General features: G+C 58.4%; 1 protein-coding gene across 1 annotated transcript in view; it reads right to left on the bottom strand.

Moving 5' to 3' along the window:
• Positions 1-486: 486 nt before the first annotated feature.
• Positions 487-22269, bottom strand: part of LOC128827894 (mitochondrial peptide methionine sulfoxide reductase-like) — a 41938-nt gene continuing 20155 nt past the window's right edge. The window contains exons 4-6 of the mRNA XM_054012109.1: positions 15107-15211; positions 9942-10048; positions 487-2718 (exon numbers count right to left, since the gene is read on the bottom strand). Of these exons, the coding sequence (XP_053868084.1) occupies positions 2542-2718; positions 9942-10048; positions 15107-15211 (389 nt within the window). The 3' untranslated portion in view covers positions 487-2541. The remainder of the gene's footprint in view (positions 2719-9941; positions 10049-15106; positions 15212-22269) is intronic.

Below are 22269 nucleotides of genomic sequence, written 5' to 3'. Positions count from 1 at the left end.
GTACTGGGCACTATTGCCCTCTGCTGGACGGAATGAGAACTTCCCACCGGGCGTGTCATAGATCTATACTGCTAATGGGGATTCACCTCTGGCGCTAGAGGCAGGAGTCTGTGCTCTCAGGGCAGGAGGAACCTAACGGGAAATTGCTAGTGGCGAAGGGGTGCAGAGATCAAGAGCTATCAAGGATTCGTTACATCTGCCGCCCAGTTAACTCCCCCTTTCTCTACCCAAGCATGAAAGCCATGGGCACTTTACATGCGTGCGCTGAATGGACAACGTCTTGTAACTGCACCACCAGGCACGGGAGCGGTGAGCAAGCCAGCACCTTTGGCTGCTGGAGCCTGCTGTACACTAGCCCTTTTACCCCGAGCCCCTGTAACATCACGCCCCGCCCCCCACACCCCCATCAATCCCCAACCCAGGCTAGGAGCTGCATCAGCGCAGAGACACCAACACATTCATCAGCCCAGACACAACACGAGCCCCTGCCGTCAATAAATCGATCCCTTCATTTATTCAGCGCAGCCCAAGAGACGCTGGATCATTGCAGAGGATCAAAATGGCACAGGGCCAATTAGGAACACGGCCGGCCCCACCCGGGTGAGCGTCAATTTAAACGCCACCTCTCTGCCCAGGGGAGTTCGACGCCCGCTCCCCAGCTGGCAGTAGGCAACCCTGGCGCCGAGCACAGGGTCTCTTTGCTGGTGCAGACTGGGTGGTGGCTGCTGCTGTCAGGGCGGGAGAGAGGGGGGCTGGCCCTTTAAGGGGAGCTGGGCTCAGCCCCATCTGTGCCTAGTTATCTGCCTTCCGGGTGGTGGGTTTGGGCATGGGCAGGGTAGCATGTGATGGGAGCTCAGGGGCAGGGCAGCCTGTCAGACGGAGCTGGCTGGGTGAGAAAGACCGGCAGGGGCTTCAGGGAGGACGCAGGGCCAGGCAGACGTAGGGAAGAAGTTGATCTCCCGTCCAGCTAGAGGGCAAGGCCAGGCTGGCAATCGCTGCAGTGAGGGGCAAGGAGCAAACTCTTCAGAGGGCACCAGCAGGCCCTGAGGAAGCAATTGACATGCGGGGGTGGGGGAACTGCAGGTTCCTGGGGAACCGTCGGTGAAATAAGTGGCTGGGGGGTGTGCCACTGGCTGGGAATCCCGACGGAGGGGTGGGACCCCCAGGACCATATGAGTTAGGGCAGCCCCAGCAGGGAGCGCGGGAACAGCCCTAGGCTAGCATCGCTCCCCAGGCAGTGGGAGAGCAGAGAGTAAAGGACAGGCGAGCAGACAGCAGCCCACGAGATGTCTCTCCTCCCCTGGTAGGGTTCAGATCGGGAGGAGGTCGAACCAGGCACCAAAGGGATTCAGTGACTGCTTTCCCAGTCCCCTGGGGCAGAGTCCATTACAAGCTCTCCCCATTCACGGCTGCCCCCGGGGCACATTAACAAACCCTGCTGCTCATGGGATGGGCAGGGCTGCTGGTTGCTAACCCGGCCAGCACCTGTGTCCATTGCTTGGGGAGTCTCATTCTCCAGGCCACTGGGGATCCAGGAGACCAGTGGAGCTGGGAGACTTGGTGCTTTGGTATCATTGTCAAGGGTGATGTGGGAGGGGTAGGCTAGAGGCCAGGGCTAAGCCCCAGGAGAGGGGGCTTCTTGGCCTGGAGTCTAACGGCGGCAAGTTAATAGGTCCCCGCTCTCTCCATGGGGAGGCCTCAACCACTTTCAGCGATGGCCCAGCTCCTTCTCCACCAAACGTGAGGGGTGAGGCTCCAGCTGGCCACAGGGGCGGGTTGCAGCTTTCCCAGGGGGGTCTAGCAAAGCCAGGTAGACAGAGCAGAGTGTTTGCTGCCTGCCCCGAGGTCCCTGCATCCCCAGTCTGTCCAGACCCTCCCAAATCCAGCAGCAAAAACTCTTGGCCTTGCCTCACATTGTGGTGCCGAGGTTGCCCTGTCCCGTGGCCAGTCCTGCTGGTCCATGTGTGACAGATGCTGTAATGGCCGTGGCAAGGAAATTCTCCAGGCGGTTAGCAAGCGAGTTACCCCCCTCTCCTATGCTCCAGCCTCCCAGTGAATCGAAGCGACCCCAGAGGATGCTCTGGAGGGAAGGGGGGGGGCATAGGTGTGAGCAGATCAGGACGAGGAGCCAGAAGGCTGGTGGTTGTGCAGGATTAGCTCCAGGAGGCTTCCTCTTCAATCAGGGCCAACGGGACCAGGGCAAGACCCCCCATCTCAGCCTGGAGGCAACCGCATAGCGATCAGGACCGAGGGGTGATCTCTGAACCTTGGGGCCTCGCCGGGGCTCAGACCCTTGGACATCCCCAGCGCTATGGTAACCATCCAGAAACGCAGGGCAGGAGGGGACTCAAGGGGCAGTTTCCCCGGTGCAGAACCCGTCACGTCTGTGAATCAGGCCGTCCAGCTGGGTCCAGAGGTGGCTGGGAAAAGAAAAGCCACCTGCGCTCCCGAGGGGCGCTTAAAATGAGGTACTAGGCTGCTTCCGTTCCCATGGCAACTGCTCGTGGGTGTTGATCACCATGGCTCCCAGCCATACTCCCTTCATGACTCTTGTTCAGCTGCGGGGCGGATGGGACAGGTCACGCCGGTCCCCTTTTGGCCGCAGTATCCCTTGGGGCTCTTGTGCAGGTACTGCTGGTGGTAATCCTCTGCGTAATAGAACTCCCCGGCTGCCTGGATTTCAGTGGTGATGGGCCCCAGCTGCCGTTTGGCCAGCTCCTAACGAGAGGAGACAGGAGGAAAGGATGTCAAGCTTAGTGCTCCTGGAAGGGGAGAAGCGGCATCCCCAGCTGGAGACAGGCGTACAGGTTGACAGGCGTTGTGGGGGAAGCTCACAGGCTTCCCCGCTGGTCCAGTCCGGGAGCTTGGGGCAGAGGCGGTGACGTGATCTGGGGAAAGGAACCGCAGCAGGGACACCACCGGCAAACTCCAGGGGCAGCTAGCAGGAGAGAGAAATGACAGCAGCTACTGCTTCCCCGACACCAGGACCCCTTCCCAGAGCAGGGGCGGGGGGCACGGGGACTGGCGCTGGGCATACGCAGTAGGCAGGGAGGGAATCTGATCGGGGGGGAGGGGCGGGAAGCATTTTCTATTCCCTTCCATTCAGGGACACTCTTGGCCAACAAGAGCTCCAGCAACGTGCAGCAGTTAAGCCCTGCAGCACCCCGGGAGGCAGGCAGCAGGTGTGAACCCTGGTTTACACTGGTATATGGCCTTGGACGAGTCAGCTGAAGGCCTGGGAATAGAACCCAGGAGTCCTGACTCCCAGTCCCCTGTTCTGACCGCTAGGCAAGTCCCCCAAAAGGAAGCCACCTTAAAAATAGGAGCAGGAACTTGAAGGAGTGGGCTAGGAAGAGACCTGCCAGCAACTGCTAGCCTCACTGGGAGACCTGAGGCGTTCGTGTCAAACTACCGCTTCAGCCAACACAAACCCTACCCACCTAGAGCTCCCACAGCACCTTCCCTGCCCGTCCAGCCCAGACACCTCAGCGATGGGCCCACCATGAACATGTGTCAGAATAACAGAACCGGAGCCGATGAGCACCACCCAGGCTGCCAGAGAAGAAATGTAGGACTTGGGCTGCACCTGCCACCCCCTTTCCTTAGGCAGCCACTGTCATCGCCGAGCCAATGGACAAGAACCGTGTTTCTGAGGGTCTCCTCCAGCCCTGCTAGGCCCACACTGGATACCAATGGGAACTGTGCAGGGGTGGCAGTACACCAGACTGGCCACAAGGGGGCTGTAAGATACCCATTTCCCTAACGGGTTCTAAGCCTGGCTTGGCGGCTACCCGGCTAACACCCCCAAACAGAGGCATTATGTGAGCAAAGCCCCTGGTGCAGATCCGTCACCCCAGAGTGTGTGTGTGTGGGGGGGGGGGGGGGGGGGGCTGGGCTCATGGGATCCCAGCAGGGAAGGGAAGAGGGGGAAGGGCAGGGCAGGCTGTGGGGTGAGAAGGGAGCAGTTCACCCCCACCACTAACCCCCCTCTGCAGGGTCTGAGCTCAGACCAAGCCAGGCCCCTCCACGCACGCTCTGCAAAACACCAGGTGTGCTGAGCAGAGAGCCGCCCAGACGAGGCGAGGGAGGGCGTCCCTGGGGCGCCCCTCTCCAGCCTGCCGTGAACGAACCCCTCTGCGTCTCAGACAGCGTCCCGCCGAACGCCTGCTCCGACGCACCAGCCAGGCCCCCACCAGCGGGAGCCGCTCAGCCAGCAGACCTGCGGCGTGGAACGGACAGAAGCGAGGAGCCCGCCAGGCTGGAAATGCCGCTGCTGAAATGAGGGAGGCTGAAAATGCGTCTGCACCCGCCCGGGGAAGGACAGACAAGTTCTCGCACATCACATCACATCACAAACTAATTCTTACAGCGGCCCCAGGTGCCGAGGCGCTAAGGCCCCTGGGATACGCCCCCTGAAATCCTAGCCCTCAACACGGTCCGCTGGCTAAGCCACAGGCACGACTCTGTGCATTGGGCTCTCTGGGAGAGGGCCAGGACAGGGGTCTGGCCTCAGAGTTAGACAGATGCACGGAGGCAGGTCCCTTACCGCGACTGCAGGGGTGAATGCGCACTTCAGAGCTGCCCCTCCACATCACTACCTGGGGATACGGCTTCTCCTCCAGCGCCTGCCCTTTGGTGACCATGGGCAGGGGCTCCCAAGGCTGTGACTGGACTCTCGCTATGCTTAGCAATTTCTGCCCCCCCCCCCCGCATGATGGTGGGTGAGTGGGTATTTCACAGCTTACATGCAATACCATCAGCCTCTAGTAATCCACCGTACACGAATGTTGGGCTCGGTCTCCCTCTAGTGGCTGGCCCACCTAAGATATTTATGGGTCTCCTACTGCAGCTGCTCTTCTGACCCAAGGGGCCTAGCCCCTAGCGAAGGCAGGAACGACTCATGTTTTTAGATCCTGAGGTCTTTGGTTCAAGCCCTGCGCTAAGAACCCGAGTGCCCCCACACTTACTGGGCAGAGCTCAGTTCTCCAACAAAGGCTTATGTGGGGCAAGGGGTGAAGGGGAAAAAAAAGATCTTGAGAACCACCATTCTTCCGTTAAGGGAGAAGCGTGTCCTACATCCATAGGGGAGTGTTTCCATATTAGATCCCCAGTATTCCAGCTGGCTTCCATGGAGCCAGTAACCCCACAAGCGCCACCAGTCCCAGCTGTGCAGCTCTTCATGCTGAATGACTTGGTCCTTGATCACCCCCTTCATCCAAGGACTTCAAAGGCCTTTACTAACAGGTCTCTCAAGCACTCTCTCTCTCTCTCTCTAGCCCACATTAGGGCAACCTCTGAGCCACCCCTGGGTTGGAGCTAAGGATTGTTCGTTTCATTTTACAGAGCGGGAAACTGACTTGCCCAAGGTCAGGCAGCGACAGAGCCAGGAATAAGACCCAGGAGTCCCAATTCTCAGCATCTGTGCTCTGGTCAAACTCCCTGGCTAGTGCTCAGAAGTCTTAGCCGCTCTACCCACTAGATCACACTGCCTTCCTGCCAGAGGGCTGGGGAGTCTGTTCTGCTGCAGCGAAAACATACCAAAATCGGAAGAGAATTAGTCAAATCAAAGCAGCAGAAGGCGGGAGGGGCCAGGAGTGTAACCTGAGGACCTCTGTTAGTGTTTACTGTGCAAATCCTCTTATAGAGCATGGATACATCTAGGTGCAGCTCTGCTCCCCCTGAACTTTCCTATGTTGCTTGTCTCCACAGGCTACGTCTACCCAGTTTGAGCCCAAGCCCCACTTCCAGCCTCTGCCCCAAGCTCCCGGACTGGACCAGCGGGGAAGCCTGTGAGCTGTGTCTGACTTGGCTCAGCAAGCACTCAGGACCCAGGTCGTAGGACCCTGCTAGGGGGTGGATCAGAGCCCAAATCCTACTCTTGACTCCGGCCTAAGCCCTGTCATTTTGCAGTGTGGACACGGCAAGCCGCAGACCTGAGTCACGAGGTCTGCGCAGCACGGACGTGTTAGCACGACCGAGAGCACCAGGGTCAGCCCTTGTAAACCCAGGTTTCCAATGCAGTGTGGACACTTCAGTCAGGCCCCTCCACGCACGCTCGGGCTTACTGTGCATGTAGACATATTCTCAGAGTGCAAGCCCTCTGGGGCAGGGTCCAGACCGAACTATGTCCCTACAGGACCTGGTACAATAGGGCACCCATTCCTATCGGCTATTTGCAAAGGCCATTATCCCCATTTAGCAGATGAGGGGAAACTGAGGCAGGGATGCCCCGGAGTCAGTTTATGGCAGAGACAGACTAGAACCCAGATCTCCAGCCGCTCAGCCCTGAATTCTAGCCCCTGGACACAGCTACCTCTGAAAGGGCAGAACTGGCTGCTCCAAGAAAAGGAGGAACGCCGCTTGCCAGGGCCGCTGTCAATCACCCGCTGAGCCAAGCCGTGATGGGCGGAGGTGCTGAGAAGGGGGTTTTATGTCAGGGCGCAGGTATCTACTAGGAGGAGGATACTGGAGAAGAGGAGGGGTTTGTCTCCAGTTGGGGGAAAGCCCCTCGTGGCTCCCATCAACGCTCGCCAGTCAGCCAGCTCTTTGATGTGGGGCGCATCGTTAATTGCATTAAAGGAGTCGGTGGCACTGGAGACTTTCCAGGGGATGGGGGGAGAGGGGGGAGACTTGCATTTCTCCGGGGCCCAGAACAAGGCAGCTTATCGGCGGGCAGAGTTAATTCACATGCAGGAGGGGGGACGCCGGGTGTGGGAGCCGATAAGGAGGCCCAGTTAATTAACTGGAACCCAGCAGGGCCTGAAGTTGGGGGAGGAGCCGTGGTGGCAACCCAGCAAGCAGCAGCCCCAAGCTACAGGCCACTGCAAATGAAGGGAGGGGGATTCAAACCCCCTGCTGGTGGCAGCCCACGCAGAGATGAGATGCGGGCCCTGGAGAGCCACAGCCTCTAGCGCCGGAACAGGGGCAAGGTCCCTCAGCCTCATGCCTCAGCCCTGGCCTCTAGAGCAGCACATGGCCATGGGATCCGTGTCCCTTTCCTGCCCGGATCAGGTCAGGCCCCAGCTCTTCTCTGCCTAGGTGGGGGCTTTGGGGATTTTTTGCGGAGGAAATGCAGGACAGGGAGGGGGGCTGAGTTTAGTGGCCGGCTAAGAGGCCAGGTAAGCTCTTATCTAGCGCTTTTCATCCACAGAGCTGAGAGGAGAATGACAGAGGTGGTCAGGGGCATTACCCCCATTTTACAGCTGGGGAAACTGAGGCACGGAGCGGGGCTGTGACTTGCCCCAGGTCACAGAGCCACGAACAGAACCCAGGAGCGGGGAAGGCCATCGGCAGCACGGCTGTCACCACGGCAGCTGAGGAAGATGCCCCAGGGCTGTCCCGGGAGAGATGGCCAGTGCTACGCTGGGTGCTCTTCTCCTCACACTGAAGGTGGAATCTGGGCGAGGAGAGGAGAGAGCGATGGAGCCAGAATCCCAGGAGGCACCTGCCAACCACACTGCTCAGCTCCCTTAGTCCCATTAATAAATGCAAAGTTGTTGCTGTCACTGAGTCCAGGCCCAGGCCGAGCCTCGGGAATGGGGCGATGGAATATTTCCCCCCCTGCCGGGGAATATCTTTGCATGGCTAATAGGCTGCGGGAAGCAGAACTGTTGGCACAGAGCCTCGTTACATGTCACCGGGGATCCCCGAGACGTGGCTGGATTCTGATCTCCGTCACGCTTCTGGAAATCCACCGTAACCCCCTGGAGATGGAGGGACGCTGGATCCGTGCCAGCGCGGCGACTCAGAGCCGGGCCCGCCGTCACCGTGGAAACAGCAGAATTCAGCCCATCACCACTCAGGAAGCCCATAACTGCATGGGTTGGATTTTCATGAGCGCTGATGCTCCGCCGAGCAGCCCCCTGAGTTCCTGGCGCTCTGCACCTCTGAGAATCGGGTCCTACATGGATCTATTTTATGGCAGGTGTCTATGTGGCTTAACCATTAAGGGACTGACGGACAATTCTCCTAGGCGATTCCCCGGCGTGTCCCTGTTCTAGAGAAGAGCCAGGACTCGGCTGTACAATAGAACAGGGGACGGGGGGCTGCTAACACCCGCCGGAGTCAGCCCACGTCCTGACCTGGATGAAGCAGTCAGACGGCTCACGGGGTGGGGGAGGGGCGCATGCGGTGCGCACTCACTCCCAGAGGGGCAGGGAGATGGGAACGGCTCGTTTTTTTGTCACCCGTACTGCTGCGTGTGAATGGGAAACCCCAGATCACCTTTGCTTGGACGGATGAGCCCGCCCCGGGGAGATGTAATATGGTAGAGCAGGGCTAAGGCTCACTGTCTGGAGAGGGGGTAAAATCCCTCGTTTTGCTCTTTCCATCAGTGGAGCCCGACCCACTTTAATGAGTGGGTAGGGATCACCCCTCCCCCCCGTTAGAGACCGGGAAACTGAGGCACAAAGAAGCAGTGACTTCAGCCTAGTCTATGCTTAGATTTAGGCCCCCGCGTAGCTACACCGGTGTAGGCCCCTAGGATTCTCATAGATGCAGCTGTACATCTGTACCAGTGTGGCTTGCCCCAGCATCAGTCCGAGGAGAGCTGCAAGTTTGTGCCCGTAAGTTTGTGCCCGTGGCTAAGATGCTAGTTCAGACAAGGCCTGGCCCACAATCCCACAGGAGGTCCATGGCACATCCAGGTCTAGAACTTGTCTCCCCTGGCTCCCGGCCAGGTGCCCTGCCGCCGCAGGATCTGCTCAACCCACAAGAGTCTGCGGCACAGCTCAGCGCCCAGCAGAGATCGCAGGGGCCGCTGTTGCAAACACAGCCCCTTGATCTTGCAACTGACTAGCCCACGGCTGTGCAGCCCACTAGAGACTCACTCCACCAGCCTTGCCCGCGATCCATCATGCTCCCCCCCCCCACACACACACACACGCGCACGCCGCGTCTGCCCGGCACGTGAGGATTTAAACAGGTCGCCTTTAATTGTCCCTGCAACGGCGGCTGGGGGCAAACCGCTTAAGGCAGTGAATCATTTTCAGGGGATGCTGCACCTGTCTCAGTCAATGACCATGGCCCCCTCCCAGCCCCAGCTGCCAGTTGCCGTGGCGGCAGGTTGCCAAGGAAACTGGTTTTTCCCCCAGCCCCCTTCCTCATCAGAAAGGCAGGAAGGGCCTTGCCGGGGTAATTAACTAACTAGGCCTTGCCTCCCCTCCCTCCCCACCACAGGACACAGCTCAGAGGGCACAGCCTACCCACAGCAGGGAGGGGGAGCAGCTGGGAATGCACTGACACAGCAGAAGCAAAGGGAACAGCTCCCCCATCCCCCCACCAAGGGAGACTCCCGGCATTCGTTGCACCCACAGAGCAAGGTCCAAAGCAGCCCTGGCTCGAGAAGCCTCCTTCGGCACTAGAGCAGCGGCCCCAGACCCAGCGCAGACGGTCGATACAGCCAGCACACTACAGCAACGCCACTCCAGACGGGTTCTGCAGAGCGGGCGCTCCCAGGGCTTTAACAAGTGACATTTCTAGGCCTGACAGCTGCAAACAAAGCTTTTCCAGCCCTTTGGCAAGCAGTCTGAAGCAGCCGCTGAGAGACGCGAACAGCTCCCTAGTCACATTGTGTTAACTCTGGAGCCTACTGATGGTGATATACATGGCAACATGGTTCACTATTTCACCGCCCATTTTAGCAGAAATACCTGGATACTCTGGGATGCTGAGCAGAGTTTGGGATCAAGGTCAGAGTTTGGATGGAAACCCCCTCCCCCCCACTGATTTCCCACACTGGCTCCCTGCCTTACTGAGAGCTGGAGATCTTTGGGGACAGTAAGTCCGTGAGAAGAGCATCCCCTTACACCTGCAGGTGAGTGGAATGCTGAGAGCAGCTCCCAGCCGTCGCTCATCGAGGGACGAGAGAACGCGTAAGAGACGCTAAGCAGCCTGGTTCGCCCCGCCCCATCCCAGAGGAACAGCCCCTGCTCCAAACCTGCCTGTTGATATATCGCCTTCGACTTCAGGGCAGCATCCCTCTGCTGGGCTCCGAACGTGTGGATGACCGAACGATACTGTGTGCCCACATCCTCCTCTTGCTGCATGCCTGAAAGACAGCCAGCCGCACGTTAGGGGACAGAGGGTGCCCCGTGAGACGGCACACCAGGATCGCCAAAGAGAGGCGCCCAAGTTTAACCTTCACCCCCCAAAAAGAGCATTCACACTGAACTCAAGGGCTAACCCCATCCCTGCTAGCACAACCTGTCTGATTCCTTTGACTCAGGGCGGGCTGCTGGTTTTCAATAGCAGCCTTCTGCTCCACCATTCAAACAAACCATGACACTGTCTCAGTCGTCGATAGGCGCGTCCATTATTACGACAGCACCGAGATCAGGGACCCAGCTATGCTAGGCGCTGTACAGACACTTAACGAGACAGTCCCTGCCCCAAAGAGCTTGCAACTAGACAAGACAAAAGAAGGATTATCCCCAATTTACAGATGGGCAGCTGAGGTCCAAAGAGATTTGACTTGCCCAAGGGAAATCTGTGCCAGAGCTAGGAATTAAACCCCGATCCCCTGAGTCCCAGTCCAGTACCTTAACCACTGCGCCTTGCGTGAACGCTCCTCCAGAGATGCAGCAGCAGAGGTTAGCGTAAGTGACTAGAGCACTGTTGAGTGGTGCTAAACTGGCACCCCCTGCCAGCTGCCTCCTATCCACAGAAAAGGGACGTGGGCAGAGTCCCCCCTGCATCCTTAACCTGAAGGGCATGGCCAAATAGACCAGCCATTGGTCTACCCTCATAGCCTGTCCCATCTCATCAACTGAAGAGCCAATCAGGAGACCGAATGGAGAGGTGGGCGGGGCACCGTTTGAGTGCTTAATTGACCACTGGGTAGGTCAGCAGGGTCCCTGTGAGCTGGGGGAGACTGAGGCACAGGGAGGGGAAGCGGCTTCCCTGAAGGTGATGATAGATGAGGTAGGATTGGAAGCAGGGAGTTCCCGGCTCTCAGTCCCACTAGGCCCTGCCTCTTTGCAGGGGAAGGGGACACACAAGCCAGTCTTACCATGCTCTGAACCTCCCTTTCCCTCACCCCTCGCCCCGAATGGGCTGCACCCCTCACAGCGCTAGCGAAAGGGGGACAGAGTCAGGCTAAACAGGACCCAGGGCCACCAGGAGCTTTTCCTCCCAATCCAGCCCCTAGCCTCTCTCGCCCCGAGATGGATTCTCTGTCTCAGCCCTCCTCATTCTCTTCTTCCTCCCAGGTCCCAGCAGAGTATCAGCCATCAGCTCCGCTGCCCCCCACCTCCAGTACTGGGAGGGGCCCCAGGTGCTCGGAGAATCCTGCCATAACCCACTTCAGAAGAGGGGAAATAGCATTATCCCAGGGAACTGGCCGAGCTCCCCCGGAGTCGGTGGGGCCAGACGCCCAACCGGCAGGAACCGGCAGAGCTCCACTGGACTCAATGCGGCCCCCACCCAATCCTTCTAGTGACCAGGAACTCCAAAAGGGAGAACTCAGCCCAGGCCAGGAAGTCAAATCAGTGGCATGGCTGACCACAAACCCCCCTCCCACAGCCACTCCAATTACTATTCCCATCACAGGATGGGCTGTTAATCACAGCTGTACACAAATCTAAGGCACTCTCTGAGCTCCTTGTCAGCCCAGTGGCTGCTGCCGGTTATTAATCTGCATAAATTACGGTGTTCAGGTTTGCCACTCACTGGGAATGGCGCTGGGTGCAGTAACGGGCCGCACTGGAGGGGGACTAGGAGTTATTGGGGCAGAGGAGGGATTGGAGGCCCCATGGGCATCCTCTCAGCCAGATGCTCCAGGGAGGAGGGGCTGGACTGGCCGTCGGGACCCTCAAGCTGCCAGGAGGGGCCTAGGGAAGGCAGCATCATGCCATGCTCAGGCTCTGTTACCAGGCAGCACAGGGTGGAGGGAGATCGGACAGTGGAGCTGTTCCCCGCCCCCACTAGTCCAGCTGCCCCAGAGAGAGATGAGAGTTGCATGGAGAAGGGAGTCAGAGCATGGGGTGAGCAGGAGGGGCAGACGGTCAGGCTGGTGGTAGCTGCAAGGCTCCCGACATCACACGCTAAGAGGGACGTTCGGAGCCACGGATGGGTATTAAACTCTCCCAGTGCTGGTGTGTCAATATCCTGTCTCCACAGCATGGCTGGGGGTGATCTGGTTAAACAAGGAAAGTCCAGTTCATCTATGGTGTGTGTGTGTGTGGGGGGGGGGGGGGGGGGGAATAAAGATCCAATTGGTCCCCACAGGACATGGAAAGGGGGTGTTTAGGAGGAGCCTGCCCAGGGCTACTCAGCCCTCTTCGCCTCTCTCTTTCGGGGAGGACTTTGGTCGCACGGCAGGCGCTCCCCGCAGAGGCTGCAGGCAAGGGGCAGCAGAGGCGAGAGCCAGGGGTGATGGCCTAGGGAGCACCTCAGAGATGGTGGTGCTGGGAGAGTCCAAGCATTGGGATGGCACAATTCCCAGCTCTACCATGCATGTCCTTGGGCAAGAAACTGCACCCCTCTGTGCCTCAGTTTCCCCATCTGTGAAACTGAGGCAGGTGCACTTAGTGCCGCGGATGAGCAATACTATAGCGAATGGGGACATTGGCCAGGAGGGGCTGCATCAGGCTTGGGGTGACCAGATGTCCTGATTTTATAGGGACAGTCACGATATTTGGGGCTTTGTCTTATATAGGCGCCTATTGCCCCCCACCCCCATCGCGATTTTTCACACTTGCTGTCTGGGTCACCCTACCTTCAGGCTAGATGCGTGACCATTCACACCCCTTCCCCTGCAGCCCTTTGAGGCCAAGTGCATCTTGTCCAAGGGCTTGTAAATCCAGCCCGGGGTCTGAGTGTTCCTTCAGAGGGTTACTCAATCTCCTCTCCCACTCCACCCCAACGGCTTCAGGGCCCAACGCCACAGAGTGAGTGGCTGAATACAGGGGACGCGTGCTGAGCTGCGAGGCGCTATTCCAAGGGCAGCAGTCTGTACAGAGGGCACTGGGCCTGCAGCCAGCAGGAAGGGGTGGCCATACAAAACCATATGGGAAATACCGTGAGCTAGCCAAGGAGCCAGGCAAAGAGAGTGCAGAGGCCAAAGAAGCTGTTTGGGGCCAGAGGCCCCACGCTTGCCCTACAGCAGGACCCAGACCTGGGGACCCCATGGGAGCAACTGCTCGGCGCCTCCCAACTCTGGGGGGACACGGGGACCTGTGTGGGTAACTTGGGCGCCCAGCAGGGATGGCTCAGCACGGAGCTGGCTCGATGGGGGGAAAGCGACCCCCCCCCCCATGGCCTCAGCCCCAGGAGGCTCCCAGACTGGGGGGCGGGGGGAAAGGCACGAGAGGGCACAGGACTGCCCTCTGTGCCAGGCCTGTTAAGAGTTCGGTGGGCCGGGGGGCCTATGGTCAAGAGCAGGGCCGGCGCCAGCATTTTTGCTGCCCCAAATGGCAAAAAGAGGAAAAAAAGGCTCGACCACTGCCGCTTTATTCTTCGGCGGCAATTCGGCGGCGGCTCCTTCCCTCCGAGAGGGACCGAGGGACCCACCGCCGAAGAGCCGGACGTGCCGCCCCTTTCCCTTGGCCGCCCCAAGCATCTGCTTGCTGCGCTGGTGCCTGGAGCCGGGCCTGGTCAGGAGCCAGCCTGCTACCAAGGTGGCAGAGCCAAGCCTGGGCCATTTACATCAGGAGTTAGAGGGTCTTGTGCGGGGTAAAACTGTGGGCAAGTCCCATACCCCCCATGGCCTCCATTTCTCCCACCCTTTCTCCTGTGGATTGCAAGCTCTGGACCGGGCCCTCTCAGAACACAAACCACTGGCCTCCCTCGGGGCCTGTAGGTGGCACCGGCCGCGCCCCCTCCCCACTACTGCCCGGCCGCGGCACGGGCACACGTTGCCCGTTAAAACACAAACACGCAATTAGAAGCCGGCCAGCGACACGCAGAGACTGCTAATCTCCTCATTAAAATTACGCTTCGGTACAACAGGGCCCCAGCCTGGCCTCTCCCCCTTCCCTCCCTGCCGCCGACGTGAGGGGGATTTCAAACAGTCCTTCCTCCCCGCCTCCTCTTTATTTAATACCCCCACCTCTGCGCAGCTGAGCCCCTCCCCCCGCCGGCTTCCCGAGGCCCCTTGTCAGCTGTAGCATCCCCATCAGTGCCGCAGAGCTATCCTGGGGCTGGAGACATTTAAAGAGACAGAGAACCCTTTTGGGGGGGGGGGGTGGAGCTGGAACTGCTGTGGACAGTGGAATGAGACCACGTGATTACAATAGAAAGATGTGGAAGGCCTGGTCAGAAGAGGGATTAATAGCAGCACCTGGTCCATGCGGCATCCCTCCTCAGTGTGTGCCCCCGGCCCCCCCAAGACACGGTGACTTCTAGCGGTCAGATTAGATGGTCGTGACGATCCCTTCTGGCTTAAGTAGCGCTGGATCTCAAAGCGGGAGGGAACCACCCAGCTTTGCCTGGGGGCCCACAGACAGACCCACCCCGCCCCAAGCAATGGCTGTGGGTCCCAGAGAGTCCTTCCCTTCCAATGCAGCCCATGGATGGAGAGTCAGGGCTTGTGGGTAAGATACTGGACTAGGACTTAGGAGATCTGGGTTCAATCCCCAGCCCTGACCCAGACTCCCGTATGAGATCTTGGGCAAGGCATTGAATCCTTCTGTGCCTCAGTTTCCCCTATCTGCAAAACAGGGATAAAGATACTCTCTCACTAGGTGTGTGCGCAGCACCTGGCACAACGGGGCTAGTTCTCCAGGCAGCACGTCACTGGCCAGGCCTGGTGTCGGGCTGTCCTGATTGTGATTACACACATCTCTGTCTTCCCTGCCCGTGGAAGCAGGCAACACCCATCGTGAGCAGAGAACGTCTCTCTCATCCCCAACCACCCAATGCGGACAAGAGTCACATGGGTTTAAGCTCCTGTCGCCCCCTAGGGGCAGGATCGAAGCCCCAAGAGCACTGCAGAGATCCAGGCCGGTGGTATGGGGGATGAAGATGGCTCAGGTTCCATCTCTGCTGACAACGGGGGGGTTGGGGGGAAAGGAGCTGCAGCCAAAAACCCGAGTCTACACAGGTGGTTACAGCGGCTGCCTCTGGCACCACTTGCTGACCCTACGGACACAGAGTCCCCTAGCCTTACCTTGGGTGGGGTCATGGTTCTCCCAGAAGGCTTTGAGAAGGGCCTCGTAGCTGGTCTTCTGTGGGTCGTACACAACCCTGACCACTTCCGCGTGTCCGGTCAGACCTGCGGGGAGAGGAGAAAGGTTAAACGGCCCCCTCTGCTCAGCAGCGGCTCTGCCCCCGGCCACAGGAATCCGTCTGCAGGAGGACGCTCGCCCGTGATAAATTAGCCCGAGATGCTGAGCGACGGCCTGTTCTGTGGTCCCCAAGCTTTGGGTTTTAAAGCAATTTGAACCACGATTCATAGGCTCCATGGCCAACAGGGGACCACTGGGATCAACTAGTCAGAGCTCCCATACAACGCATGCCAGAGAGCGCCCCTAAAATAATCCCCCGAGCAGATCTTTTAGACAAACATCCCACCTTGATTCTAAAATGGCCAGTGACGGAGAATCCAAATCCACCACAGCCCTCGGGAAACCAATGGTCAATTGCCCTCACGGCTGGACACGTGCGCCTTCTTTCCGGTCCGTCTTCGTCTGGCTTCAGCTCCTACCCAGCGCTCAAGCGCCCCTTGCTCAAGAGGGGACGCTGCTCGGCGGCGGTGAGCTGTGCCTTTCACACCCCACGCCAATTCTGGCTCAGGTGAGAAGTCCGGCAATTCTATGCCTAGAGCCCATCACGTGACGTGGTGTCACCCATGCTCACTGCCCAGGAGGGGGCTAATGCTGGAGCAGAAGGTGGCCTGGGGGGGGGGGAGGGACAGGCCTGGAATGGCAGGGGGGCCAGAGGGAGCTGGGTGGGAGACTGCACCTCGCTGGACTGTCAGGCCCTGGCGCCCAGCAATCACAAGACAGGGCCAAAGGGAGGGGAGCGCAGGGCCAGAGATGTTAGGATGGCGGTACGGTGTGGGGGAGGGGACACACCCTCAAGTCTGCAGACAACAGCTCTAGAAGGGTGAAATGGAATCGCTGGATGGCTGCTGTGAGAGAAACCCTTCCCGCCAACCCCCCAATTAATGGCACCACCACCGGCTACATCACAGCAGCCATTCCATGAGTCCATTTCGCCCTTCTATAGCACCTTTCATCACAGGCATGGGGCCTACCTTCCAGCACCCGAGGCAGGTAGGCATCTGTCCCATTTCACAGACAGAGAAACTGAGGCACCGAGCAGGGGAGTGACTCGCCCAAGGTCGCACCCCAAGTCAGTGGCGGAGCCAGAATCGTCGCAGATCACAGTGTCCCAACACCCAGTCTCCTCCTCTAACCTCTAAACCACACTGTCCTCCCGAGCAGTGACGGGAACCCAGGAGTCCTGACTCCCAATCCCCCTGCTCTACCAGCAAGAGCACCCCCTTCCCCTCCCAGACAGGAACAGAAGCCAGCTTCCTCTCCTCCAACCACTGGGCCATGCTCCCTTCCCAGCCCTGCCAAGAGGCCTGAATCTTGGTCTCTCCTCCTCTAACCACTAGACTGCACCCTCTCCTTGGTGGGGACTGTGCTTGGGACACTCAGTAGTTAAGGGTGTGGATAGTTAAAGATTGCTATTGCTACGGATGCTTCCCGCTCCCTGAGGGGCTGGGAGATGACACTGGTCTTTTTAGCATCAGCAACCTCAAGGGGGGTGGGGACCAGCATAGAAATTGGGGAAGGAAGGGGTGCGTGGGGAGCCCAGGGAAGCTACACAAACAGCCCAGCGAGCTGTGCCAGCAGCCGGGGCGGGGACGGGCAGCCGCCGCTGGCTGCTAGGACCTATTATCCGGTGTAAGCCCCCACCAAGGGGCACAGCCCTGGCTGTGCAAACCCCACCGCCCTGCAGCAGAGAGACCAACCGTTGGCTGCGCCCAGAAAAGGGACTTCACTTTCTCGCTTCTGTTGTGGCTAGCGAGTCTGCCCCAGATGGCATGGAGGCAGCACTCTCCAGGTGTGTGTCATAGGCTCCATAAGACAGAGAGTCTGCTTTAGATCAGTTCGTAGGGTCCAGATCTAAAGGGCAGGCAGCGTGGGGCTCCAGCAGGGGGTCTCAACCTGTGTCTTTCTGAGGCCTCCCCAACATGCTAGAAAAACTCCACGACCCGCCTGGGGCCACAACAGCTGGTTTTCTGCATATAAAAGCCAAGGCCGGCCTTGGGGGGTTGCAAGCAGGGCAGTTTCCCAGGACCCCCATGCCACAGGGGACCCCACAATTCTCAGGCTTTGGCTTCAGCCCCGGGTGGCAGGGCTTGGGCTTCAGCTTTCTGTCCTGGCCCCGAGCGAGTCTAATGCTAGCCCTGCTCTCTGATTTAGTTTGGTGATCCCCTGAAACCTGCACAGGACCCCCAGGGGGCCGCAGACCTCCCAGCTGAGAACTGCTGGTCTCCAGGGTGGGGCACTGAACTGGGACTCAGACGCCCTGGGTTCTCCACCACTGACCATTGGCAAATCACCTCTGTGCGCGCCACTGATTCCCCTTCTGCCCTTTGTCTGTCTTGCCTATTCAGATTGTAAGCGCTTCAGGAACTGTTTGTACAGCTCCTTGCACAATGGGGCTAGTACAATATAAACCAGAAGGTCACATATTTTGTTATGTAATATACACAATACAAAACTAAACCCCTTAAAATGGAAACAAAATGCTTTGATTTTGTCCAAACAATTTTTTTCTTCAACTTTTCTAGTTTTTGCTCAGATTCAGAACTAAGCCCAAGTCTCAAAATCTCTGTGAAATGGAACTTCCGGCCCCTGCCCAACCCCCGGTATGGTTATGCCGGATGGCGTCAACGGCTGCCGTCAACCAGTTCTGGGATCTACCGAGGTGATTGAAGCCGATAGCTCTGCTCTCCAGGCAACAACTCCCCCCTTTTGCTACACCAGAGGGGGAAAAGCCCGGCTAAGGCAGCAGCAGAGATGTTGCGGTGTTTCCGACGCAGCCGGGCTGGCGCTAGTGTTGGCAGTTAAAGCCACAAGGAGCGCTCAGCCGTCTCTCAAATCGTTTATAAACAGGATCTCCCCATTCCCACTGCGCTCGCTTTCCTTCGCCACCCAGCAGCCGGAAGCGTCCACCATTTATAGCTCTTTGCATCCTGGGATCTGGAGCAGGCATCACAAAGCTGACTGACTCGTACTCCCGCACTGCAAAGGGGGAAACTGAGGCGCAGAAAGGTGGCGTGACTTCGCTAAAGCGACTCGGCCAATCGGTGGCAGAGTCAGACGCAGAAGCCAGGCCTCCTGACTCCAAGGGGCCCTGCACTTCACTATGGCTTTTTGTTCCGTACCTCCCAGCTGCATGACTTGCCCGGTCCATGGTGCAGTGGCCAGGGATGCTAGCACTCCATCAAACTCCTGTAGCCTGGTAAGCCACAGCCGTGTCCTTAGTGCCAAGCAATGGCCTCACCTCTGCAAACGGCTTTTAAAAGCAATGCAGCCCCTAGGCTGCCTGGCAGATACATTTCACCCGGCCCCACTTCACAAGGCCGAGCCCCCGACCCAGCTCAAGCTGCATTGGAAGGAAGGGGGAAGCCCGGGAGTCAGGCTACGTTGAGATGTCGCTTTTGCCCAGCACGGAGATGTACAGAGGGAGGCCAGCGCCGTCTGATAGCCTCAGCCAACCAGCTGGCGAGAGGAAAAGCATCTCCAGGGAGAGATGCACAGCAGAGCCATGCCGGTGAGCTAGGGACCCACCACAGGCCACCGAGCAGCAGAGGTTTCCAAGTGTTGCAAAGCCGGGGAGGTGTTGGGGGGGTAGGTGGGGAGAGAGAACATCGATACTTCCCTCCCCTCCAGAAGGGCTGTTCTGCTCCAGAAAGATCATTCTGAGCCTTGCATCTGACCGTACCTTCCTCAGGAAATCTCCAGATTTCTGCCTCTCTGGGATCAGCCACTAGCTCTCCCTACAGGGCGGACACCTCCCCACCCAAGACAACCATCCTGACCCACGCTTCTCAGCTATCTGATGACCCTGTGGGTTGGGCTCCTGCCCACTCCCCCCCACCCCAAAGTAATCTTCCCTCATCTCTCCCTGGACCAGGGCCCAGCATCCCCACCGGCTGGGCAGGAGAGACGTCCTGTTGCACTGCTCCGCTGCTCCAGGCCAGCGGCAGAGCCAGCCACGTTCCTGTTCATTAGCAATGTTTGGATTCTACTCCCTGCTCCAAGGATGGTGTTGCTGGAACGGGGCAGAAATGGGGGGGGGGGGGGGACACAGAGCGCGGTGGTTACTGTACGGCAAATGCCCCATGGGCAGGAGTGCTACGCATCACTCCACCGCCTACCGGAGAGGGTCACGATCCGCCCACAGGAGCGTCCGCTCTCTCTGCCGACCGGGACAGCACAACGGGCCCTCAGGCTAAGTGGGCCGAGCGAGGCTGCGGTTTCCTGGATGGGAGTCCCAACACCCAGCAGCGCAGTTAGCAGGTAAACAATGCATCTGGCCTGGGCCGGCTGCACAAGTTCACTGCCTTTAGCAGCTGGGGAGCACGGAGCTCTTTGGCTAGAAAGTGCTAGAGAAGGGCAACAAACTAGGGGATTTGTCTTCCGCTTCCCCAGCTCCGGCTACCAGTACAGATGAAGCCTGAGCTTGGAAGCCGCCTGGTAACTACGGTCCATTTCCTCGTGGCCAGCTCAGCACAGACCGGGGCTAGGGTAGAGATGGCAGAGCATAAACGCCCCCACCAGATTTTACAAGATCTGACACACTGGCTTACATAAGCCCTTATGGGGAAAGTCCTAACAGATTTAGCAGGGGTGAAGTCATTTGGAGGCTGCAGAAATTACTCTACAACCGACCGAGTTTAATGGCAGATGAGATCTTTCCCACAGGCTGTTTCTTTTTTTAATCCAGCTTGTAGAATTCTAATGTTCTATTCACTTCGACGGGGGACTTTTCCCAAAGGGAATATTCTCTCGGCTGAAATTAACAAGCGGGTGAGTTGCGGGGCTGGGGAAAGGTGCTGGATTGACAGCCTTGCAGACAGAGGTTCTCTCCCCCACAAAGCAGGCAGAGCAGGGGCTGGTCCCTTGCAGCACCCCAGCCACTGTCCCCCAAGCCCCAGCACCGCCTGCCCTGGATCATTCAACCTATTGAACCTTCAACCTGCCAACAAGGTGTTCAGGGAGCCAACAGCACCCTTTGCAGTGGTGGGTTTTGTGATCTCAGCCTTCACCCCGCTAGGAACTGGACGGAGACCCAGCAAACTCATTTTACCTGCTACCAAAGGTCACTGGGCAACAAAGATTTGCTGACCGTCACCAACCTGGACTGGATTGGCAGCAGCAGCAGCCTGCACGTTCACCCACGCCCTCACACCAGCTCACCTGACCTGCCCAGCCCCACCCAACTCCCGCCAGTGCCCCTGCACCCGGGGGGACACCGCCTCCGCTTTGCGCAGTCGTTTCAGTCGCTCCTTACGTGCGGGGGGATAAGACGCTCCCTCCCCCACTGCATTATGTTAATACCCAGAACTGAGACGACAGACGCGGATAATATTTCTTGCAGACAGGTAATCCTCCGCACCAGTGTGCGGAATGTTTTTGCAGATAAGACATGAAACCGTCTGTTCAGATTTCTGATGAGTTTCAGGGGGCGGGGCTGGAGAGAGAAGGGGAAGCGAGCGGGGGGGGGGGAATTTATTAGGAAGGCTAATCCATTAGCACACCACACCGCAGCACCTCTTGCTGTTCATTAACAAAACCCCCCTCAATTTCATGCTAACAGCTGCTCTGGACAGTGGCTCTAGAATCTAGTGGAGGTTCTGGATAACAGGGGCTAGGCAACCTACGGCTGGGGAAAGCCATAAGCAAATCAGAGACTGGGTCAGTATCATTCCCACTTGACAGATGGGGAAACTGAGGCCTGGAGAAAGGTCACATGGAGAGTCATGGCAGAGCCAGAAGTCGCACGCGGGTTGCACTAACTTCCTAGCCCTTCTGCTGAGTGGGTGATGCTCAGGGGAGGGGAAAGAAGACACGGAGTTGAATGGTCAGATTCCAGTCATTTTGCAAAGGAGACCACCAGAAAAACACCTCCTCCCTCCTTCCCCCCGTGCAAGGAGTTTAGATTTCATCCAGTCAGCCTCATTCAAAAGCCCAGCGTCGGGTACCTGCTTCCAGGGTATTGTACACAGTGATCTCTGGACCTCAGAACAAGAGAGCCATGGCATTTCCCCGAGCCTCCAACTCACTTAAACACTGGGGGCACACAGTCACCAACGGGACAGCTAATTCCAAAGGGAGCAGCCGCAAGCCTGGGATGTAGGTCCTACACTCGGCTTCTCAATCGCACGGTCCAGCCTGTGACCGCTGACTGCTCAATGGGCTTCAGAAGGTGCTGTCGGGGAAGGGGGCCCACGGCTCAGAATGTGGCAGGCACCATGGGATTCAGCCTGGGGGTGGGGATGTCTGTTGTGCCGCTCCTTCGAGCCAGGCCCTGGATCTGATCACCCTGGGGATTTAGGAAACGTCACAGCCGGACCCACCCCTATGGCTCCGCCCCACGTGGACTGGGCCCGGGGAGAGCCTGGCTCCGTGGTTAGAGGGGGTTCACATTAGCCCTCAGCTGACAGTCTCATCAACCGGATAATCGAGCCCTTATTAACACAAGCTGGGGGTGCTTGAGTGGCCGCCTCTCCCCAAGACAGCCCAGCTCAGGCTACAATGGGAAGCATCCTCTGACCCAACGCCCAAACTTCGGAGCAAGCCCCAGTAGCTCCAGACCCAAGTACCTCCTGTGTCCCAGGCCTTTCTATTTGGGTCACTCCATCAGACCATCTTGAACATCCCCCCCCCATGATCTGCATGGCTGGCTTAGCTGGGCCAACCTGGCTTCATGTTCATTTATTGCTTTACCACATCCCAGGTCCTGTTTCCAGAGGGCCGTGTTAGAACAGGACAACGGCCTCCTCTCCCGGCTGAACGTTTGAGAGCTTCCTAAAAGGGCACATCTCTCGCAAGAGGTATCCCTCCGCCTCTTCAAAAGACAGGACACTAAGGGCGAGCAAAGCTATTACCCCTCTGCACAGCAGATGAAGGCCAGCACTGTCCCAAAGCGATGAGAGAGCTGGGCCCCGAGAGGCCGCATTTCGCATTAGGGCTGGATAAGCTTCTGGGGAAGGGGAGCGAAAAGCCACAAACTGGCCCCGTTGGACTTCACTGAACCCAAGTCACACTTGGGGAAATGGGCGTTTGGCAGGTCAGCGAGACAGTA

The sequence above is a fragment of the Malaclemys terrapin genome, chromosome 22 (assembly GCF_027887155.1).
Source record: "Malaclemys terrapin pileata isolate rMalTer1 chromosome 22, rMalTer1.hap1, whole genome shotgun sequence".
Classification (NCBI taxonomy): domain Eukaryota; kingdom Metazoa; phylum Chordata; order Testudines; family Emydidae; genus Malaclemys; species Malaclemys terrapin.
This window is presented reverse-complemented; position numbering and strand designations above follow the sequence as displayed.